We start from the raw sequence: 18,926 nt of genomic DNA on the forward strand, positions 1-18,926 counted from the left end.
TGTGCCATTGCTTTCTCACATTACTGTCATGTTTCACCAGTTCAGATATTTTCAAAAATGTAGTCCCTCCAGATATTTACGCATGTGGTTTGAAAGTCTGCAGTAAGCGGATCTTCCTGTCTACTACTTGCTTCCCTGCAGTTTGAAGGAATGACAGGACCCCGAGCGCAAGAAAGCTTCTGCTGCGTCTGCGCATACTCAGTTCAGTTCAGGAGGGCAGAGACGGGAGAGGGGCGAAGTTTTACCAGACTTCAGTTATTTAAAATAGAAGGAAGTTTTGTTCCACACAAAATAAAACGAAAAAAAAAAACAAAAACAAAACATTGACATACCGGTAAGGCTACTCAGCACAAACCTTTGCGGATAATCTGGAAACCACGCCTACACCCTGTCTGAACAAGTTAATCAAGTTGTTTAGCGGATGTTGACGTAGCTTCGTGACTTGGAGTAGGTAAGCAAAGTTTTGTTTACCTTATTAGCACTAGCTAACTCTTTCGTTCTTTAACTATTTTAACCATTGCTTCATTTCGGTGTAACCATTGCTTCGGTTAACCAGTTTACACTACGCGTTTGTTTAATTTTGAGCTTGGGTATTTTACTTTAACAACAGCCTCTTTGTGTGCGTTCAGTCAAACTGTCAAACAGCTGTTTCAGAGACACTTGTTTCACCTTGTGTTACTTGTAGAAATGTCTCAGTCAGATTAAGACTAAACAACGTTGTCCCGCTTTTGTACTGTGAATGTTGTTACTCGTAATTTTTTTTTGTGCTAGCGTTGAGTAAAGTTCTTATCTCGTGGCCTATATTGCAGTTTTGATCCGCGTGACTCAGCGTGGCGCATCTGTTTCAGTGAAGGTGGATCACTAGAGATGAATGTTAGTTAACATGGAGCTAAGTGGCTAAATGACACATCACCAGTATTACTTCACATGACAAAAAAAAAGCCACAGACCTTATCAGGTTTCTGCACGCATTTCAGAAAGCAGACTGCAGTACACTACAGGAAGCTATCAAGCAGAGGGGAACGCACATGTACTTTAAGTACATGTGCGTGACTTTTTAGACTGAGAAACTATAGTTTCTCAGTCTAAAAAGTCACATAGTACGAACAAGTAATTGTATAAAATACCACCTACCTAAAAGCAGTTGATAGATTCAACTGTATCTAATATGAACAAGCTACAAAGACGACCCTGCTGGATATACAAACCTAATTAAAAGTTGTGCATTTACTACACTACACTCTTACTACTTTTACTTCTGTTATAAGATCTCTGTAGTGCTTTTCTCGGAGTTATAACTAGCAGCTGCCACTGCATGCACAGACAGCAAAAACTGATTATCGCAACACGGTTCAAGTGTCTTAATCTGGAATATCCTCTGATTTAATCTAGAGCCGCAAGACTTGAAACTTGCTTTTGAAATGCTGAAAGTTGCAGAGTTGTGAAACGCTACGGCCTATTTGTTTGCTATTGCTCACTTTAAACTCTGATAATCAATTAACTAATTAGGTCATTAAGTCAAATAGCAACTAATGTAGTGCTTCATAGCAAGGTTCTTACTGGGTACTACAGCTTTCTCCCACAGTCCAAACACATGCCTCTTAGGTTGGTGCTTCTGAGCTGGCTCTTGGCATGAATGTGATCATAAATCGCTGTCTGTCTCACCCATGTGACAGACCCGACCCATACCAATATCTGTGACAGCTGGCATAGGCTTAAATACTACTGAAACCTTGAATTGGATGAGCAGAAGAAAATGGCTAGATTATTAGCAAACATTTGCTGGTTTCAGCTTTTCCAGCATATATCCTCCTTTTACTCGGGCTGGACAATTCTAAGACTTTTACATCAAACACCATTTATGCAGTTTGAGTCCTGCTGCACTGTCAAGAGGACCTCTTGTAAATTGTTTTTAATTGTGCTGCCACTTTTGTGGGGGTTGGGCTAAGAGAGAACTTTCATTTCAAAATGATGGGGAATTTGCAGCTTCCACATTTTATGGCCCCAAAGGAGGCTAAGTGATCCTTTCTTGCTAATATTATGACTCTTTTGCTTAAAAAATATTAAATAGTTTCCTCAATTTTAGAGTCTTATCTTTGACTTAGTAGGATTTCTGAAATGTACAGTAATTTTACCACTTCCAAAACAAAAGTGGACGGCAGGACTTAAACCTGTGGCCATACTTCAGGAAGCAGAAGGCAGGGTACAGATTTTCTTCCTTTACCCTGTTGATTTTTATAATATATATATATATATATATATATATATACACACACACATATGTATGTATGTATGTATGTATATATATATATGTTTCCTAATATTCCAAAACGTGCTTCATCTTCTCCCTACTACTGTCGCTCAGCATAATTTGCAGATGATATTGCTTGCAGCCGCTGCAATGCTTTTGACCATACCATAATCCTTTTGACCGGCTTGATGGTGGGTGGCTGTTGCTCAGGTGGTAGAGCAGATCAGCTACTGATCGGAAGGTTGGTGGTTCGATCCCTGGCTCCTCCAGTCTGCATGCCAAGTATCCTTGGGCAAGATACTAACTGATGCATTCTTTGGAGTGTGAATGTAGTTTAGTTTGCACTTGTGTTTAGAAGTGCTTGTGTGGGTGGCTAATGGGTGAATGAGGCATGTTGTCGCTTTGAGCACTCCGGGAGAGTAGAAAAACGCTATATAAGAATCTGTCCATTTACTATGATGACACAATTAACATGCGCTATCGCGGTACCGTTCATATGGTTTCTACTATATACCGCCCACCCCTAGTGTCCTGTTTGGCAGTTCATAAACCAAATCCTACAACCTCAGAGCCATTGCTTACACATTACTCAATAATAGACTTCAGGTGTTGTCAGTTTGCCAATGCTCCTCAAAAGCTGGTATGTACAGCAGTACTGTCTGGCCCTCCTCCAGCTCCTCTCCTGACAGCACTAAGTATGACTCCACTTTGACAGTTCTGAGTAAAATCCTGTCTGCCTCACTCAGCCCTCTGTCCTTTCATCCACGATCATTGTTTGTGCCATGAGTGACAAGACTTAACAACCCAGCTTTGTGTGACTATTAGGTGTGTAGAATGGATTTTAATTGTTTTTTTTTAAAGTTAGACTCTGAGAAGTTATTGGTGTTTCAGTGTTCAGATATGTTTCCTTCATTTAACCATTCAAGTTTGGCCAGAAATCCACACAAACGGTAACGGTAGAATTACATTAATTACATTTTTTTTTTTGTGATCTAAAAAGACCTGATGTCCACTACTAAAAAGTAAATACAGTCATTAAAAATAATGAAACAATTAATTTAATTAATTATAAGTTAAAATAAAATTTAATTAAATAATTAATTAAATAATTAATTACATTATGACTATTTATTTATTTTATTGTAACATGTTTCTCAATAATAGCAGTAATTGGTGGTTGATTGTTGCAATTTCAAAGAAAATGTTGCATCCCTTATTCAAAGGTTTGCTAATCGGGGAAATCATTGTTCAAAAGTCGGCACTCAGGGACCATTGGTTTGAGATTTGTTTGTGATCACACAGTTTAAAGCCTTAATGGTGGTACTCCCACAAGTCATCAGTAGTTGAGTTAATACGTCTTCCACTTCTGTGACTATGAGAGATCTCATTTTAATCGTGCAGTGCTTTTATTCTCTACAGAGAGACAGCTGGTCCACTCCAGTAATGAAATCACTGTGGTGGGAGCAAGAGTCCCACCTGCCTGCAAACCATAGCGATGGCACTGTCTGCTTCAACTCCACACAGAGCACCGTCCTAAAAGGACTCAAATTTGGAGGAGTGCCAGCTGTCCTGCTAATCAACTTCGTTGTCTTTGTGGTTTGTTTCTGCCCCTTTCTGATCTACTTCTGATAAAGGGAGACATAATTACAAATACTTTAAAACTCAGTTCTTTGTCTTGTGAATACATTCTTTCCTTTTAATGTTTTAAAAGCAAAAGTAAATTCTTCCAATAGAGCAATTTAAGACATAATAGTGATAAATGGTCAGTTGTATTGCTATCCACAGATTCTGCTGATCATCTTCACGATTATCAGGAAACAGTTCTGGGACTACGGACGTTTAGCTTTGGTCGCAGACGATGACGGGTCAGTTAAGTTTGAGCATAATCTAAGCAGAAGGACATGTGGTGCACATACTACCCAGAATCTAGATTTTGAAATTGTAAACTGAATCTGCATTAGTCTTTGACACAGCCACTTTGTATATCAGGTTCACTGGCTCATCACGCCGCCGCTATGGACGTAAGTCATCCACTGGGTCCAACATGGAGGAACCAGATTATGACACGGTATGTAAAAGAATGCCACTAAAAATGAGAATTAATAAAGCATAAAACGGTGGTTGTACTGATAAAGATAAATGGTATCGTTAAGTTAAACTGACTTCAGTTAACACTCGATGTAGTAATGATCAAAAAACAGATTTCTTTGTTTGGTTTTTTAAAACACTACCTTCTTTTGAAAATGCATGAAAACCACTAAAACATAAACAAACCATCAAATTAGGATGTGTGTTTGGGATATGAAGTGAGCTCAAGTTCCTCACCTAAACTGGTTCACAGGCTTCACTTAATACATTTGACCGCATATACCTAATAGCATTGCAGGCAGACAGTTTTAATCCACTGGAATGTTGGTTGCTTAAAGATATCAATATAATGTGCTTTGCTAACACTTATGCCCTTTTTGATTCCGTGACCATGACTTGCAATTGTAGGAAGTTGGTTTTAGTCTCAGCGTGTTTTTGAAAGGTGACAAAGGGCTTTACGCAGGTCTTCTTTGGGTATTTTAGAGCAATAACAGATCTCTCTTTTTGTTCAGGGATTCTGCTCTTGGCTGTGGTATTTATTCACAATAGAGTGAGTGTTTTTCTTTTTTTTTTTTTTCCCTGTTTTAATCATTGTTTCACTCCAAAAACCTACTTTGTCATCCTTTCAACAATGAGGCAGAATATGTGAGGTGTGATTCTGTATTTGTATGCTTATGTCGCAGTGATGAAAAGATAAAAGCCAAGTGTGGCATGGATGCTGTTCACTACCTGTCATACGAGCGACATTTGATTTACCTGCTGGTGATTCTCACAGTCTTGTCCATCGGTGTCATACTACCTGTCAACATGACTGGAGGCCTTCTGAGTAAGTTTCAAAGTATACCCTTCACGCTTGTGTTTCAAGAAAAAAAATCAGCTTAACGGCTGAAGTTAAAAAATTTACTGATTAAAGGTCAGGCGTGAGTCAAGCAACAAGAACTCAGGAGCTGAGCTGTCCACTTCATAATCAGTGATTTGTACCCACAGACCATTAAGCTTGTTTTTAAGCCATTTTTTTAAAGGTTAAATTCATTGTTCTGTGATATGTGTCTATTCATATTTTTGCTAATTTAAAAAAAAAGGTTTTATTTCTTTCAGATATTGACAGATTGACGTTTGGAGAGACAACTATTGGAAATCTGAAAAAGGGGTAACTGCTTTATAAATTATGACGTTTGAACAAACCCTGATACCGTAGGATGGTATTTTCTTGTCTTTATTGTCTACTTTGAATAACTGTCCTTCTGGTATTTTCTTGTAGAAACAACCTGTTATGGCTACACACAGTATTTGCAGTTATCTACCTGATCCTGACGGCTCTGCTGCTGCAGCGTCACGTGTCACAAATGAAGGGCACGCGCAGAGAGATAGTGAGTGTCAGAGCACCGGAGTAGACTAGAGTACTCAGACTAGACTGGATGCTATTTGATGTAAATTTATGATAATACATGGCTGGGATGTTAGTTTCCCACTATCCTTTTACATTGGATTGCATTTTTCTGTGAGAAGTGTTAAGTTCCCCTTCTGATTTTCTTTTCCTAGGCCAGAAACACCTTGTTTGTGTGTTCCCTCCCCAAAGAAGTAACAGCAGAAGATGTAAAGACCCATTTCGTGTGAGTAAACAGAATTGTATAATAAAGATTATAATGAAATTCTGGTTTTGTTCACATTTTGTCTTGAGCATGGAGACAATTGTAACCAACTGTGTTTGTTTAAAGAGAGGCATACCCTTCCTGTCAAGTGTGTGCTGTCACCTTGGCGTATAATGTGACCAAGCTCATGTACCTTGATAAGGAAAGGTAAGAAAACCATGTGTGTATTTTATACTTTATCAGTAAGTTCAAATGTGTGACAGTTTCACATTTGTTTTTCTAACCTCAAAATGTTTTCAAACACTATCTTGTAGAGCATATTCAAGTTTTTACAGAAGTAGCAGACCGCCTACACATTACAGCTACAAGAGCTGCTCAGCCATAGCAACCCAGGTCATGAAGCTCATGGTGCACAGATTTTGTGCTGATGTTAATTTCACAGAAAGTAGGCAGAGCAGCAGTCAGTCAGCAGAGCATTGGTGACTTTTATGCAAATTCAAGCATTAGGAAGTGTGACCGGGTTTTTTTATGTACACATAGTTGTCAAGTAGTGTCAATCACTTCTGTGTTTTGTTTTGTTTTTTTATTGGTTTTTGAGTTTGTCTTTTTGTTGTTCTTGTTGTTGTGGGTTTTTTTCATCTCAGGATACGTGCTGGGAAAAACCTGTGCTACTATGAGCATGTCCTACGGAAAAAAGGACAACGTGTGTTCATCACCCCCCGTATGTGTGGCTACTTATGTTGCTGCGTCAGCTGTGTGAAGGTGAGCCAGGCCAGATGATCAGAGTTCTGCACCATTTTAAGTTCAGTATTATGTATATAGCGCCAGCTCACAATTACAGTTGTGTACGAAAGTAGGAAATTAGAGGACATTTGGGTCTTTATATCTTTAAGACATAGTAGTTTAACTAGTTAATTTATATCATGAAGAAATAAAGCTGGGTATCATCTGCATTGCAATGAAAATGTATGCAGTATTTTTTAAATAATATTTTAATCATTTACCCAAGGGAAACATATAATGTAAACAGCTGCACAACTTGGATTAACTAGCTATCACATAGATATGATTCAAATCACTGCAGCATAGTATCTTAAATACCTCCGGCAGGTTCTAATCTCTATAGTAAAATATTATAGTTAACGGTGTTTAACTCTTCACTGAAGTCTTGCTGGAACTGTACAGAAATTAATACACAGTCAGTGGATGCAAGAAGACCATGTGAGACCTTCACTAAGACTTTCTGTACTGTTATGAGTTCTCAGTCCTGACTGAAACTGTTCAAATAAACATTTGTTTGCAAGTGATCAGTTATCTGTTTTACAGCTGCTCTTTTAAGAATTCCTGAGATAAAAGGAAGATTAGAAATCTATAATCAGCTAGGACAGTTGGATCAAGTGACTACTTTTTAAGTAAAGATTTAATTACTGCCACCCTTAAAAGCCTGTGGTATGTAATCTCTTAATAAAGATAGATGAATCATATTTAAAAATGAATCATTAATTAATGGTGAAACTACTTTGAGCAGTCTTGTAAGAATGTGGGCTAAAAGGGACCTTAATGGTTTAGAGGAAGCATTTATTCAAGTTAACTCAGATCAGTGAGAGAGAAAGTCACAGTAAATATCAGCAGTTATTCGAGTTGCTATCCTTAATGATGAATTTTTTTTAAAGTTCTAATGGTTAAAGGAATGTTTGGCTCAACAGAGCTCTAACCACTCATTGGCCATCTGTCTGGTTGCAACAGAGCACTTGATGACCCACTGTCATCAAGTGCTTGTTCATAGAATGTTGTTGGGGTTTTGTGTTTGTTTGTTTTGTTGTGTTTTAAGTGTGTACAACTCAATATTCTCTCTAATTTTTGAGTTATTTGCTTCATGGTGCTTGTTTGTGAGTTATACCAGGGAGTTAAATATCCTTGATTTGTTGCCTTCCTTTTTAAGCCACAGTTTCCAGGGTCGTTTGCAGTGAGGCTTTAACACTATTAACAAGACAATCAACCTTTGTAGGAGTAGAGTTTAGATGGTTTGCATTGTGTTTGCACATAATATTGAAGAAATAATGGAGGAAACACTTGCTTAAATCTAGTTACAGCGCTTTCAGAAATGTATTATCTGCTGCTTTGTATTCCAGTATCGTAAAATTAAATGTTATTAGAAAATGATAACACAAAAGAGGATTTTTTTTTAAGGGAATATGTTTAACTGCTCAGTTTCAATGCTATGCAGAACAAGATCCATAAAGCATTTAAAGTAGTTGGTGAGCTTTTAGCTTAATCTTCGAAATATAATTAAAGATCTACACTGCAGAGTGCTAAATCTGAAAATGAAACTGATTCAGAAAACGTGTACCGTCTATTAAAATAATATTTTCTGTGTTTGTGTCTTCTCAGGTTGACGCCATAGAGCATTACCATGCTAAAGAAAGGTTACTGCTGGAAGAGGTGAGACAAGAGGCAGAAATAGCACCACACTACCCCCTAGGGATTGCTTTTGTCACCTTACAGACTGAGGCCATGGCCAAATTGTGAGTATTAGTGTAACCTTTTGAGGTCCAAATAGTCATAAGTGGTAACCCTAACCTTAACTCTGCCCTGTGTCAGATTGTTTCCAAATTAACAAATTTGCAAAAAATGCATAATTACATACATATTTTAATAGCCTAGGGTTAGTGTTACAGTTGGGGTTGTCACTGACGGTGACTTAAGTGTTCTTACTATCTGTACTATCATTACTTGCTGTACAGTATGTACTACTTTTGTATGTAATGGGTCCAACTGCATTGTAACTCATTTGGTGACTGACTGCTGTTTCCATTATTTTTATTTTTGTAAGAGCAACATGCTTTGACAGCGTAACCAACATTGGCATGCCAGGTGTGTCAGTGTTTTTCTGTAAGCAGCAATATTCTGTGTGGTTTATCCTCTTCCCTGATGATGACCATGATCTCTTAATTGCGTTGTCATCAGATTTCTTATTCTGTTGACGTTTAATGGGAAAATGCCTCGTGGCAATTTTTCTGAAAGCTAATGCAAACGTTAATCGCTAAAAGTTATCATTTACCTGCTGCAGAATTCTGAAAGACTTCAATGCAGTCAAGTGTGGTACCATGAGCAGCTGTTGTGGAGCGCAGCGCCAGCCGTCATCCAAAAGCCAAAGTCTGAAAGTGAACAAGTGGCGCGTCGGGTTTGCACCATATACAAGGAATGTTTACTGGTAAGATCTGAAACACTAACCTTTCACACTGTATGCTCCCCATGTACTCCGTAGAATTTTACTCATAAACTAATTTATCTATGTAGATGGACTAAGTGGCAACAATAACAAAATAATAATACAAAAAAATACATTGACTCTGGCAAAATTGTTAGTAAGCATTAGTATTTGTGGAATGTAGCAAAGTTATCTGGTTTATTATCTTTCACTCCAAACTGTGGCAACATTTAGAAAAAAGGGAGCAGTCAAAAGTACCTTTATTTGTGTCAGCCCAGAATTTTACAATTTGAGCATCTAAGTTCTGCCTGTACTAACATCAAAACCTATACTCTGCACATAGGCTACGTTCACACTGCAGGCGAAAGCGCATCAAATCTGACTTTTTTGACCCTTTGCGACCCATATCCAATCATGGTATGACCGTGTGAACAGCACAAATGCGATATTTTCAAATCTGATCTGGGTCACTTTCGTATGTGGTACTGAATCCGATACATATCTGATGTTTTAGAAAGCGACTGCTGTTTGAATGGTCTTCTTTTGCGCATGTGGGCCGCTTTGAGGGTTCACACTAGAGCGCGTTTGCTGTCACATTTTATCGGCGTAGTAATTTAACCTTTTTTGAGAAAGCAAGCACACAACATTTGTATTCTTAATGTATACTGTTCACATCAGAAACAGGAGACATTTATGAGGAAGTATTCACGGTGCACACCAGCCTTTTCTTTGCAGTGTCTCTTTGTATGTAACTCTCCTGTTATTTCTGTTTTTCACGTTTTTCCTAACCCACAGGGAAAATCTCTCAGTGCAGGGTTTTCATTGGTACGCGCGCTATGTAGCGCTAAATTTATTCCTTTTCATCCTGCTGACCTTATTCACGACCCCCACTATCATTATCAACACCATGGATAAGTTCAACGTGACCAAGCCCATCAACGCTCTTAATGTGAGACTTGCACATGCAAACACAGTTAACCATCACAGGTTTGCAGCAAGTCTAAAGGTTGTTTTGTTTGTTTTTTGCCCTAGAGCCCCATCATCAGTCAGTTCTTCCCCACGTTCCTGCTGTGGGCCTTCTCTGCCCTGCTTCCTACAATAGTGTACTATTCTACACTAGGAGAGGCACACTGGAGCAGGTAGAAAGGACACACACACACACAGAGCAGTAGTGTACTGATTGGTTTCAGAGGTAATTTGTTTTATTCCGCTGCCATCTGTGTCTCAGGTCCAGCGAGCAGCTGAGCATGATGCGCAAGCTGTACTTTTTTCTGCTCTTCATGGTACTCCTCCTCCCCTCGCTAGGACTCACCAGGTAATTTTTATTACTGCCAGTTTGAATAAGCACCAGTTTCCAAAAAAACTAGGTTTATTGTCTATTCACTGAAACTACTTCTCAGTATGTCGCATACAGCAAGAAATGGAGGAACTCAAACACTTCCATGTATCAGAAGCCATAACTCACTGTTGGCCTACATTTCATAAGACTCGCTGACAAAAACTATCCAAGTTCAGTCGCCACAGCCAAGTGTAAATGCTTTGCATGAAATAAATCCTTTTTATGTTCATATGTAGTTTGCTCAGTAAAATAAAAATCCCCCCAAGTGTAGAGATGTTTAATGGTGTCGGTACATGTAGCCAAGAAAGCTTGGCTAACTTTCTGTGTTTTTGTTTAGTCTTGCTGTGTTCTTCCAATGGCTATTTGACAAAAAATTTCTCTCCGATGGGACAGTGAGATTTGAGTAAGTGAGCTATCTTGAAAGTTAATAGAGTTGAGATTAAGTCATCATTTCTTTGATATTATATAATACAAGCTTTACTAACATATTAATAACTTGCCTGTTTTTAAGATTATTTTGTACTGTGTTCTTTACATTGATTTAGAATATAAATTTTACATTTAAAGTATGATTGTTGGTTGTTTTATTTACAGCTAGATGCTTTTCTGAGATTATAATGGTTTGGTTGAAGCTGACATGCTTAGACAGTGTAATAGTGTAATATCATACAAAATGGGTAAATGTTTTTAAATATAGCTTCTTATGATCCTGGACAAACTATTTATTTACCGAAATTAACGTTTTGCCCTGTTCTTCTCTTTTGGTGGTCTCTGGTTTGATTACACCAGGTGTGTGTTTTTACCTGACCAAGGGGCATTTTTTGTCAACTACGTAATTGCAGCAGCCCTCGTGGGCTCTGCGATGGAGTTGTTGCGGTTGCCAGGGTTACTGCTTTACGTCATTCGTTTGATGATTGCTCGCTCTGCTGCTGAAAGGAAATATGTCAAAGAGGTTTGTAGTGGCTTTAACTGCTATACTTTGCTCTAATTTCATTCTGTCATAAATCTACAACTGTTAGAGAATATATTGTTTGTGAATATCTTTCTGATTCTCCCCTTCGTATTTAGAAGGTGAATAACTTGTCAACATCGTGTTACAGAATCAGGCATATGAGTTTGAATACGGAGCCATGTACGGCTGGATTCTTTGTTTATTTACGGTTATCCTGGCTTACAGCATCATTTGTCCTGTAATAGTGCCTTTTGGTGAGTAACTACACAAGTGTTGCTCCGCTAGATGTTTGTTGTTGTTGTTTTTTTCTTTATTATCTAATAGTCTGTTGACTTTTCAGTTTTTAATCGCCTCCTTTCTGACTGTATCAGGTCTCATCTACATGGTCCTTAAGTACCTGGTGGACAGATACAACCTGTGCTTTGTTTACCTGTCTGCTCGCCTAGACCGCCAAGTTCACCTGGAGGCTGTGAATCAAGCTCTGGGCGCACCCATCATCTGCCTAATATGGCTTTACTTCTTTTCTGCACTCAGAATGGGTGAGAAATAATCTATCCTTTTTCATCCTTTTTCATAAGGGTTTCTCAAATTATCAAAGAGTCACGAGAGGCAGACTCTGTCCCAGCAGACACTAGATGATAGAATACAGAGAAGTAGAATACCATACCATTTTAATTCATATCCATACAAACTGCCAATTTTTAATCCTCATAAACATGCTATCTGATGTGCATGTCTTTGGACTCTGGTGTGCTAGCTAGCCAGGCATAGATGACTCAAAACCTCCTTGCTGTGAGGCGGCACTGACTGCCACTTTTAAAATTCTGCAACGCAAATTATCCATTGTGTTTAACCCTAAACATGGCCAATAATGCTTGAGGGACATTTTATCTCAGAGTCAAATGTACACGCTTTTCCTCTGACCTTTGATGTCCTGTCTACATTGTTTTGCTGTGAGAGTCACAGTTTTATCACTACGGTGCTAGTTCGCTTCTTTAAGTTGTTTTGAGTAGTTTGAGCTCACAAAAAGGTTTATGGATATTTTATTGAGTAACTGAGTCATGATTTCTGCAGAGAGACATTGCTGCTGAGTTTTTAAAATGTTATTTTTGGGGGAAAAAACTGCTACTTCAAGCATCAGAAGACTAGCTCTGCGTAGTTGTAGTTCAAGATAAGCCAAATGCAGCCAAAAATACAGGACAAGCTTATTTTGAAGATAAAATGAAAATTACACAAATTGATTTGCCTCATCTGTTTTTAATGATAAATTATACATTCACACTTAATGCTTACTTGAGTCCACGTCTTCAGTATTGAACGGTTATTTCAACCCAAAGGCACCCCCCTCCCCCCTGTCAGCTATGAATTAAAGTTTTCCATACCTGTATCTGAAATCTACAGAGCCCCTCTGATGACATGGTCCAAAAAATAAATAAATCGTGGCCACAAAATTCTACTTCATGCCCACGAAATGCTAATTTGTGGGCACGAATCTGGTATAACGTGGCAACGAAATAGATAACATGCGAACATCATATTGATACAATTCCTGGACAGCTGCGTAGAGACATAAGCATAAGCATTTGGACCATGTCATCAGAGGGGCTCCGTAGAAATTGTGTTTGTGTGTGCATGCAATGTTTCAGGTTTCTGGGCACCCACATCTCTGTTTACTTTGGTGGTCCTGTGTATCACCATCATCATCTCTCTCAGCTATACCTGCTTTGGCTTTTTCAAGTACCTCAGTCCACTCAACTATGTGGTGAGTATTTTCTTGTGCGTGATCAGTACTCTGTTGTTTCTATGTCGTCCTGCACAATCAGTGCTCAAAGTGTTTGCGTTCTCTCTCAGGTCAAGGACGAGGACGAGGATCCAGGAGAGGGCGTGGACGAAAGCACTTCGGTACTGTATTTGTTCTTTAAAATGTCCACATTATAACTAAAGCTCAGGCATATTTAAGAGGGGCCTGAACTTACGTCAACCTGCATGTCCATTCATTTGCCCTATTTGTCATTTGTCCTGTTAGTCATTAATAAGCAATGACTAACATAATGATGAATTACTTTGGCTTCAGCTGCCACAGAAAATGCAACTGCACTTAAATAACACAAAAAGTTGGAGGATTATAGACCCGAGAGAGCTAAAATGGAAGTCTACCCTGTGGATCCCGAGGGTTGTTCAAGTCGTGAACTTTGAGCCTTATTAGTAGTTTCTGCACTTATGTTCAAAGCTGACTCCAGTTTTGTTTTTTCGAAGCTGTATCTTTCCTTTCTGTCTTCACAAGGTCATACTTTGGCCACCACTTTCAGCATTGCATGAATCACATCACATAGAGTTAAGAATTTACAAAAATCAGCATAGAGAAACACGCTTTTCTTTTGTTTTCACTGCTCATCCATTTTGTCTTGGCTGTACGTTAACAGGTTTACCTTCCCAGAGTACTCAACCCTAAATCACCTGCCAGCATCCCACAAAATGACGATCAAGCTCCGCAGTCTTATGGGTCTTTTGATGACGCTGCAGCCTGCAGCTTCACACCAGTAGACAAAAACATGGAAGAATCCAACAGTGATTTGAACCCTTGAAGTCAAGATGCTCCTTTGTCTTGATCATAAATTTGCTTCTTCGAGGTTTTACAGACAGTCCCGTTGAGTCCAGAAACCTTCATAGATCAGCACCTACGATGTTACAAAGTGGTAACTTATTTAATTTCTTCTGTGAGATAAGTTTATGGTTTCAGAGAAAATGTGTTGTTCATTTTAAAAATTACTATTTATGGGTGGGACTTTTATTGGATATCTAGAGAATACGTTTGACCAGTATACATAGGAAACAAGATTTTAATATTATCTGTCATAAAGCACAACCAATTGATAAGGACCAACTCACCATGTCATGTCAGTTGTTGTTATGCTCATTTCACAAGCTTATGGGGTCCACCGGGATAGCTTTATATGGTTTAATGTTTCAATACACCTCAAGTGTAAATTGCAGGAGCTTTCTCAAACACTCCTGAGCTTTTCTCTTTAATTCTCCCCTCCTGAAAAGCCCGGTCAGCTGGCATGAGGGAGGCAACTAAAGAAAAAAAAGTTTAAAAGGAGCATTTTATACATCGCTGTCACCTTTCTAACTGGTTTGATTCTCAGGTGACGTCACAGCTGTATTAACATCTGGGCAGCAGGTTAAAAAGGCTTTGGAGTGGCAGCTGGTTTGCATTACACCAGGCTGCCTTTGAGTCATTATTTCATGTTTGTTTGAAAACAGAAACCGGGAAATATTGTAATGAGAACACTTTACTGGAAATCTTTGCTGCATGAGTACACGAAGAAAAAGGGTAGCAAACGTGCTAATGTACAAACCTTTTTACCAAAAAAGCAAGAAATCTTCAGGGTCTTTGTTCACCCTTGCAGCCAGCAGCAGAATATTTGGCGTGGTTTACTCAGAGCTGAGACATTTTAGACTGACGGTTAGCATTATTGGCTCTGGCTGGAATATGATGGTGGGCAATGAGCATTTAGATTTATTTGAGGCAGCTGCTCATTCTTTGTTTAAAACCATGACAAACCATCTACTAGATGGGCATTAATTGATGTAGATATGTTAAGGAACAAAATGAAGGGGGGAAGGGGGAAGACATGAACAAATGAATATGAGTCATAATGTTTGCAAAGGAACACCAGAATTAATTTCTCACACATACTGATTTACGTCTGCTACACAAATGCCAAAGGGATTGATTGCTGATTATTGCCAGAGCACCTGCCAAGGGTCTCCTTAATATTGCACTTTTTTGTATCTTTCTTGTGTTTACTAAAAAAATCAGTTTTTGCTTTTTGTAATACAATCAGTTCTACAGGAGGTGGAAACCAAAACCATGTTTTGATTGTTGGTGCCATATACAATGTTGTCTAAGGTCAGATAAAAATTCTGAAGCATTACTTAATGAATGTTATAAACAGGTCAATGTTTATCTGCGTCAAATGTATCTTTTGCAGCTTAAATTAAGCATTTAACAAAGAAACAAATTATTAAAGAAAACTTGTTCAGTGGCGGGTAAGCAGAGTGTTGATTCTTTGGAGTTATAATAGATAACATGTTCTCAGATCATGCAGTTATTGGCAGCACATTAACATTCATAAGTCTGTTTTGTCATTGGGGGGCACTGTTGAGCTGCAGTGGGTTTGTGTGATCTCCGAAATATTCATAGAGCAGTAATGCACAATGCTACATAAAGGATTTCTAACTTACTCTGACATCGGTATGAGCCAGTTTACTGGGTAACTATTCCAGCAGCTCCACCTCCTCACCTGATCCCTCGCTATTGTCTCCTTTTCTGTTCCCTTTCTCTTCTTCTTGGCCTTTTCCCCTTTCTCACCACGGGTACCTGCCTCAGCTGAGAAAGACCACTGTTGTCAAATAAAAGGCTTTTAGGGTGCCGTAGTTGTTAAATATGGGTAATGAAGTGCTAAGCATCTAGTAGCTGTGGTGAAAGGAGACGTACGGACCTGCTGGACGAATATCAGCGCAGACTAACGGAGCCTCGCAGTAGCTCTTGAAGAACAAAAAATCTGTTCAGGAAGAGTAACTATTGAAGAGGTTTGGGACAACTATGTCCTCGTACATCCTGGCCCAAGAATCCAGTATAAATGTGCATGCATTTACTTGGAAGCTTTATACATCAGCTACTTAAGTGAAGGTACCAGATGATAAAAAAAGAAATGAAGAAATATTTTTAAAAAAATCCCCCTGAGCAATATAAATTTTGTAAGCACTGAGCACAAAGGTTACTGACTGTGCTCTACCCCAATGTCTGACAAAGATTAAGTATTACAAAACAGCCTCTCACATGTTTACCCTTTCTCAAGTGTTAGTATTGTGTGAAAGTGATTAAGCAATAAAGTTCTGTTCTTAGTATTACTCGATCTCCAGTATACTTAAAGTCATAACACAATTTTCAGTGTAACCTTTTTAATGAAAAGCTAATAGTGAGAAGGAAAAGGGGGAAACCTGCCTGAGTCTCACGCAAAGAGATTTGGAAACTGATCTGAAAAACTTGGAGAAAGTCACATGAGAAAAGCTGTAGAGGGTCAGGATGCAGGGGAACTAATAACTTGCACATATCCTCATGTGGCTCCAAAGATGAGCTGGTGAAATAAGATTAGATTTTGATATTAGACACCTGATATATCCTCTGTGCTTTGAACATGTAATGCATGGTCGCTGCTGGAGAAACTTGCCTTCTGCTAGCTCAGTGGAGCGGCAATAATGTTGATGTTAAAGGCTGCAGGAGCCTGGGAAGGAGCTCTGAGCTGCAGCCAGAACTACAGTGTACAATACAAGTTTCCAAAACCACACACCAAACTCTGACCCGATGTTAAAAACGCCACAAACTCATTGGCTCTTGCTTTGGCCCACATTGTGCTCGACTTTATGTCATGGGTGTGTGAAAGTCTGAAGTTTGATCCAGTCACATGCAATCTTGGGAGTAGTTTGTGGCATTTCACATGCAAGGAATTCACTTGGATAGTCACATATTCTTTTATTCTCATTTTCTTTCTCCTCTGACTATTGAATTCATACACTGCGCATAAAGAGAAACGTGGAAAAAATATAGTTTTGATCACATAAATTTGTTTGCTAAAGCTTTATTTATATGGCGCTGTAATTTTCTAATTTATTTCCTAACAGTTACCAAGACTTTTCTTGGAAACCAGTTGTGTCATTTGGTACAAATTTCCGGGAAAATAATAATGTCTTTAGGAGAAATGCTTCATTTAAACCTGGGCAAATATTCCTCTTTTTTTCACTTATTATTGGAAACTTATGCTGTGTCTGCGCATTACCCTGTGTCTGTCCTTACACTGTTGGGTTTTTTTTTTTCCATGTTTAGCCAACCAGCTTTAAATAGCCCTCAAGGTTTGCTAGTAAACAGCTAAACAGCTTCTATTAGTACCAGCTGGGATGGTGGCTTAGTGGAACCATTTAAGCAGTTAATAAGGATCGTTCAGAAATTATCTGGATGACAAGAAATACTATTTTATTTTAACTGGCATTAAAATGAGATTATTTTAGCTGTCTTGCCAAGACTTAGATGGGAACTTTGATATCACTCTCAAGTATATAAGAAAAAGAATAATCAAATTTAAGGAGAGTGGGTAAGCCTATTGATTATAGTAATTACTGTGTTTGAGTAGATTGTTGGGGCCCCTCATCAAATGAAAGAGCAGAGACTTAGCTAGTACTTGCATACACAATACAATTTATCCACTGTTAATCCAAACCCTCTCTGGCTGTTTTGTATAGGTGTGTAAAGCGTTGAACTCAGTGCCCTAAATGCATTCTTAGTATTGTTGACGTCTGTGCTTTTGTGTACCACAGATGCTATTATGTCACTTCCCTCCCTCTCTCTCAGTATTCAGTTAATTGTGCACTCCCAGGACACTGAAGTTAAGAAAGAGCCGCTGTGTGTGTTCGGGTGTGTGGATGTATGTGTGTGTGTATCAAATAAGAATTAAGCCCATTTAGTGTTTTGAGGGTTTGGGGTCAGATTTCCTTCATGTCACCACCAAGATCGATGGAAGTGACCTCTGACTGCTGCAATTTGTATATAAACACAGCTCTGGCCAATCACAACATCTCGTGGGATGGTGCCAACCAATGAGAACCCCTGGAAGCATCATGCTCTGTGGCACTCCTATCTTTTGTCTGTCAGGATTAGTGCCATGGCAACGCTGGTCGCCTGGGAGGTGAGTTTCCCAGAGCAGCAGGACAAGCACAGAAGCAGGCCGCTTGAGTCCAAGTCTTAACTTCCTCTCTGGCCAAATGGAAAGCTGGACTGAAGCAGTGTGTATGTGCGTGCGTGTCATTCTGTAAGTCCAAAACTTCCACCAAGACTGCCAACTCTAATGAGGTGCCAATGTGAGCCACAAGCTCAAAGTGTGTTTTGTCTGTGTGGGTGAGTAGGTGGGTTGATGAGGGGCTGTCCTTGTGTGTTCTCTTCTCTGTGGAGCTCTCTGTAGAAAAGTCACCCCACTCTCATTCTCTTTTCTCTTGGACTACATTAGCCAGAAGGGCGGAGGGCCAGGCAGCTGAAATCACCGCTGCTGACGAAGCATGTGACTCCAGACCGAGGCCCCTTTGTTTGGATGGTTACAGCCAACACACAGTCCTGGAAATGCAGCGTGACAAGGGAATAGACGAGCATGGGAATGAATGGACGGCAGTAATAATTAAAACCTGATTATCTGTTTTGTGATTGCTGAGAGGAAACATCTGCAACGGTCTGAGAGTTACAGCCCTTTGGCAAATAAGATGTTGACCACAAATGTGATCAGAAATGGGGTGAAAATCCAAAGGCTTCAGTGCGTTTACATTTTTCAAATGAATCCTCCATGCAGTTGTTTTTATTGTTAGTAAACGGATCCACCATTAACTCCCAGGCTGAATTCACGATGCTTTCACAGTATTCACAGGGTGCACACACACCCAACCGC

General features: G+C 39.1%; 1 protein-coding gene across 3 annotated transcripts; it reads left to right on the forward strand.

Moving 5' to 3' along the window:
* Positions 1 to 153: 153 nt before the first annotated feature.
* tmem63a (transmembrane protein 63A) lies at positions 154 to 16,165 on the forward strand. 3 transcript variants are annotated; one of them, XM_040017605.1, is made up of 23 exons: positions 154 to 451; positions 3,671 to 3,847; positions 4,037 to 4,116; positions 4,241 to 4,319; positions 4,852 to 4,889; positions 5,023 to 5,165; positions 5,438 to 5,489; positions 5,601 to 5,709; positions 5,882 to 5,952; positions 6,058 to 6,138; positions 6,576 to 6,693; positions 8,323 to 8,456; positions 9,002 to 9,145; positions 9,938 to 10,091; positions 10,175 to 10,281; positions 10,371 to 10,457; positions 10,819 to 10,884; positions 11,271 to 11,433; positions 11,582 to 11,687; positions 11,805 to 11,972; positions 13,080 to 13,195; positions 13,285 to 13,335; positions 13,857 to 16,165. In XM_040017605.1, exons 2-23 carry the CDS (start codon positions 3,695 to 3,697, stop codon positions 14,016 to 14,018), a joined length of 2,382 nt encoding a protein of 793 aa, XP_039873539.1. In that variant the 5' UTR covers positions 154 to 451; positions 3,671 to 3,694; the 3' UTR covers positions 14,019 to 16,165. The 3 variants fall into 3 exon arrangements, with proteins under 3 accessions (XP_039873539.1, XP_039873541.1, XP_039873538.1); XM_040017604.1 differs by lacking the exon at positions 154 to 451 and having other exon boundaries at positions 3,387 to 3,847; XM_040017607.1 differs by lacking the exons at positions 154 to 451; positions 13,080 to 13,195; positions 13,285 to 13,335; positions 13,857 to 16,165 and having other exon boundaries at positions 3,384 to 3,847; positions 11,550 to 11,687; positions 11,805 to 11,922.
* The last annotated feature ends 2,761 nt before the right edge of the window (positions 16,166 to 18,926 follow it).

This window comes from Simochromis diagramma, unplaced genomic scaffold (assembly GCF_900408965.1).
Source record: "Simochromis diagramma unplaced genomic scaffold, fSimDia1.1 OVJJ01000802.1, whole genome shotgun sequence".
Taxonomy (NCBI): domain Eukaryota; kingdom Metazoa; phylum Chordata; class Actinopteri; order Cichliformes; family Cichlidae; genus Simochromis; species Simochromis diagramma.

Excerpts from the sequence above, each read along its gene's own strand:
- tmem63a (XM_040017604.1), top strand. The coding sequence starts at position 3,626 with ATGAGAGATCTCATTTTAATCGTGCAGTGCTTTTATTCTCTACAGAGA. Across the intron at positions 5,490-5,600 it reads ATTGGAAATCTGAAAAAGGG|AAACAACCTGTTATGGCTAC; the intron begins GTAACTGCTTTA and ends ATTTTCTTGTAG. Across the intron at positions 10,282-10,370 it reads GGAGAGGCACACTGGAGCAG|GTCCAGCGAGCAGCTGAGCA; the intron begins GTAGAAAGGACA and ends TCTGTGTCTCAG.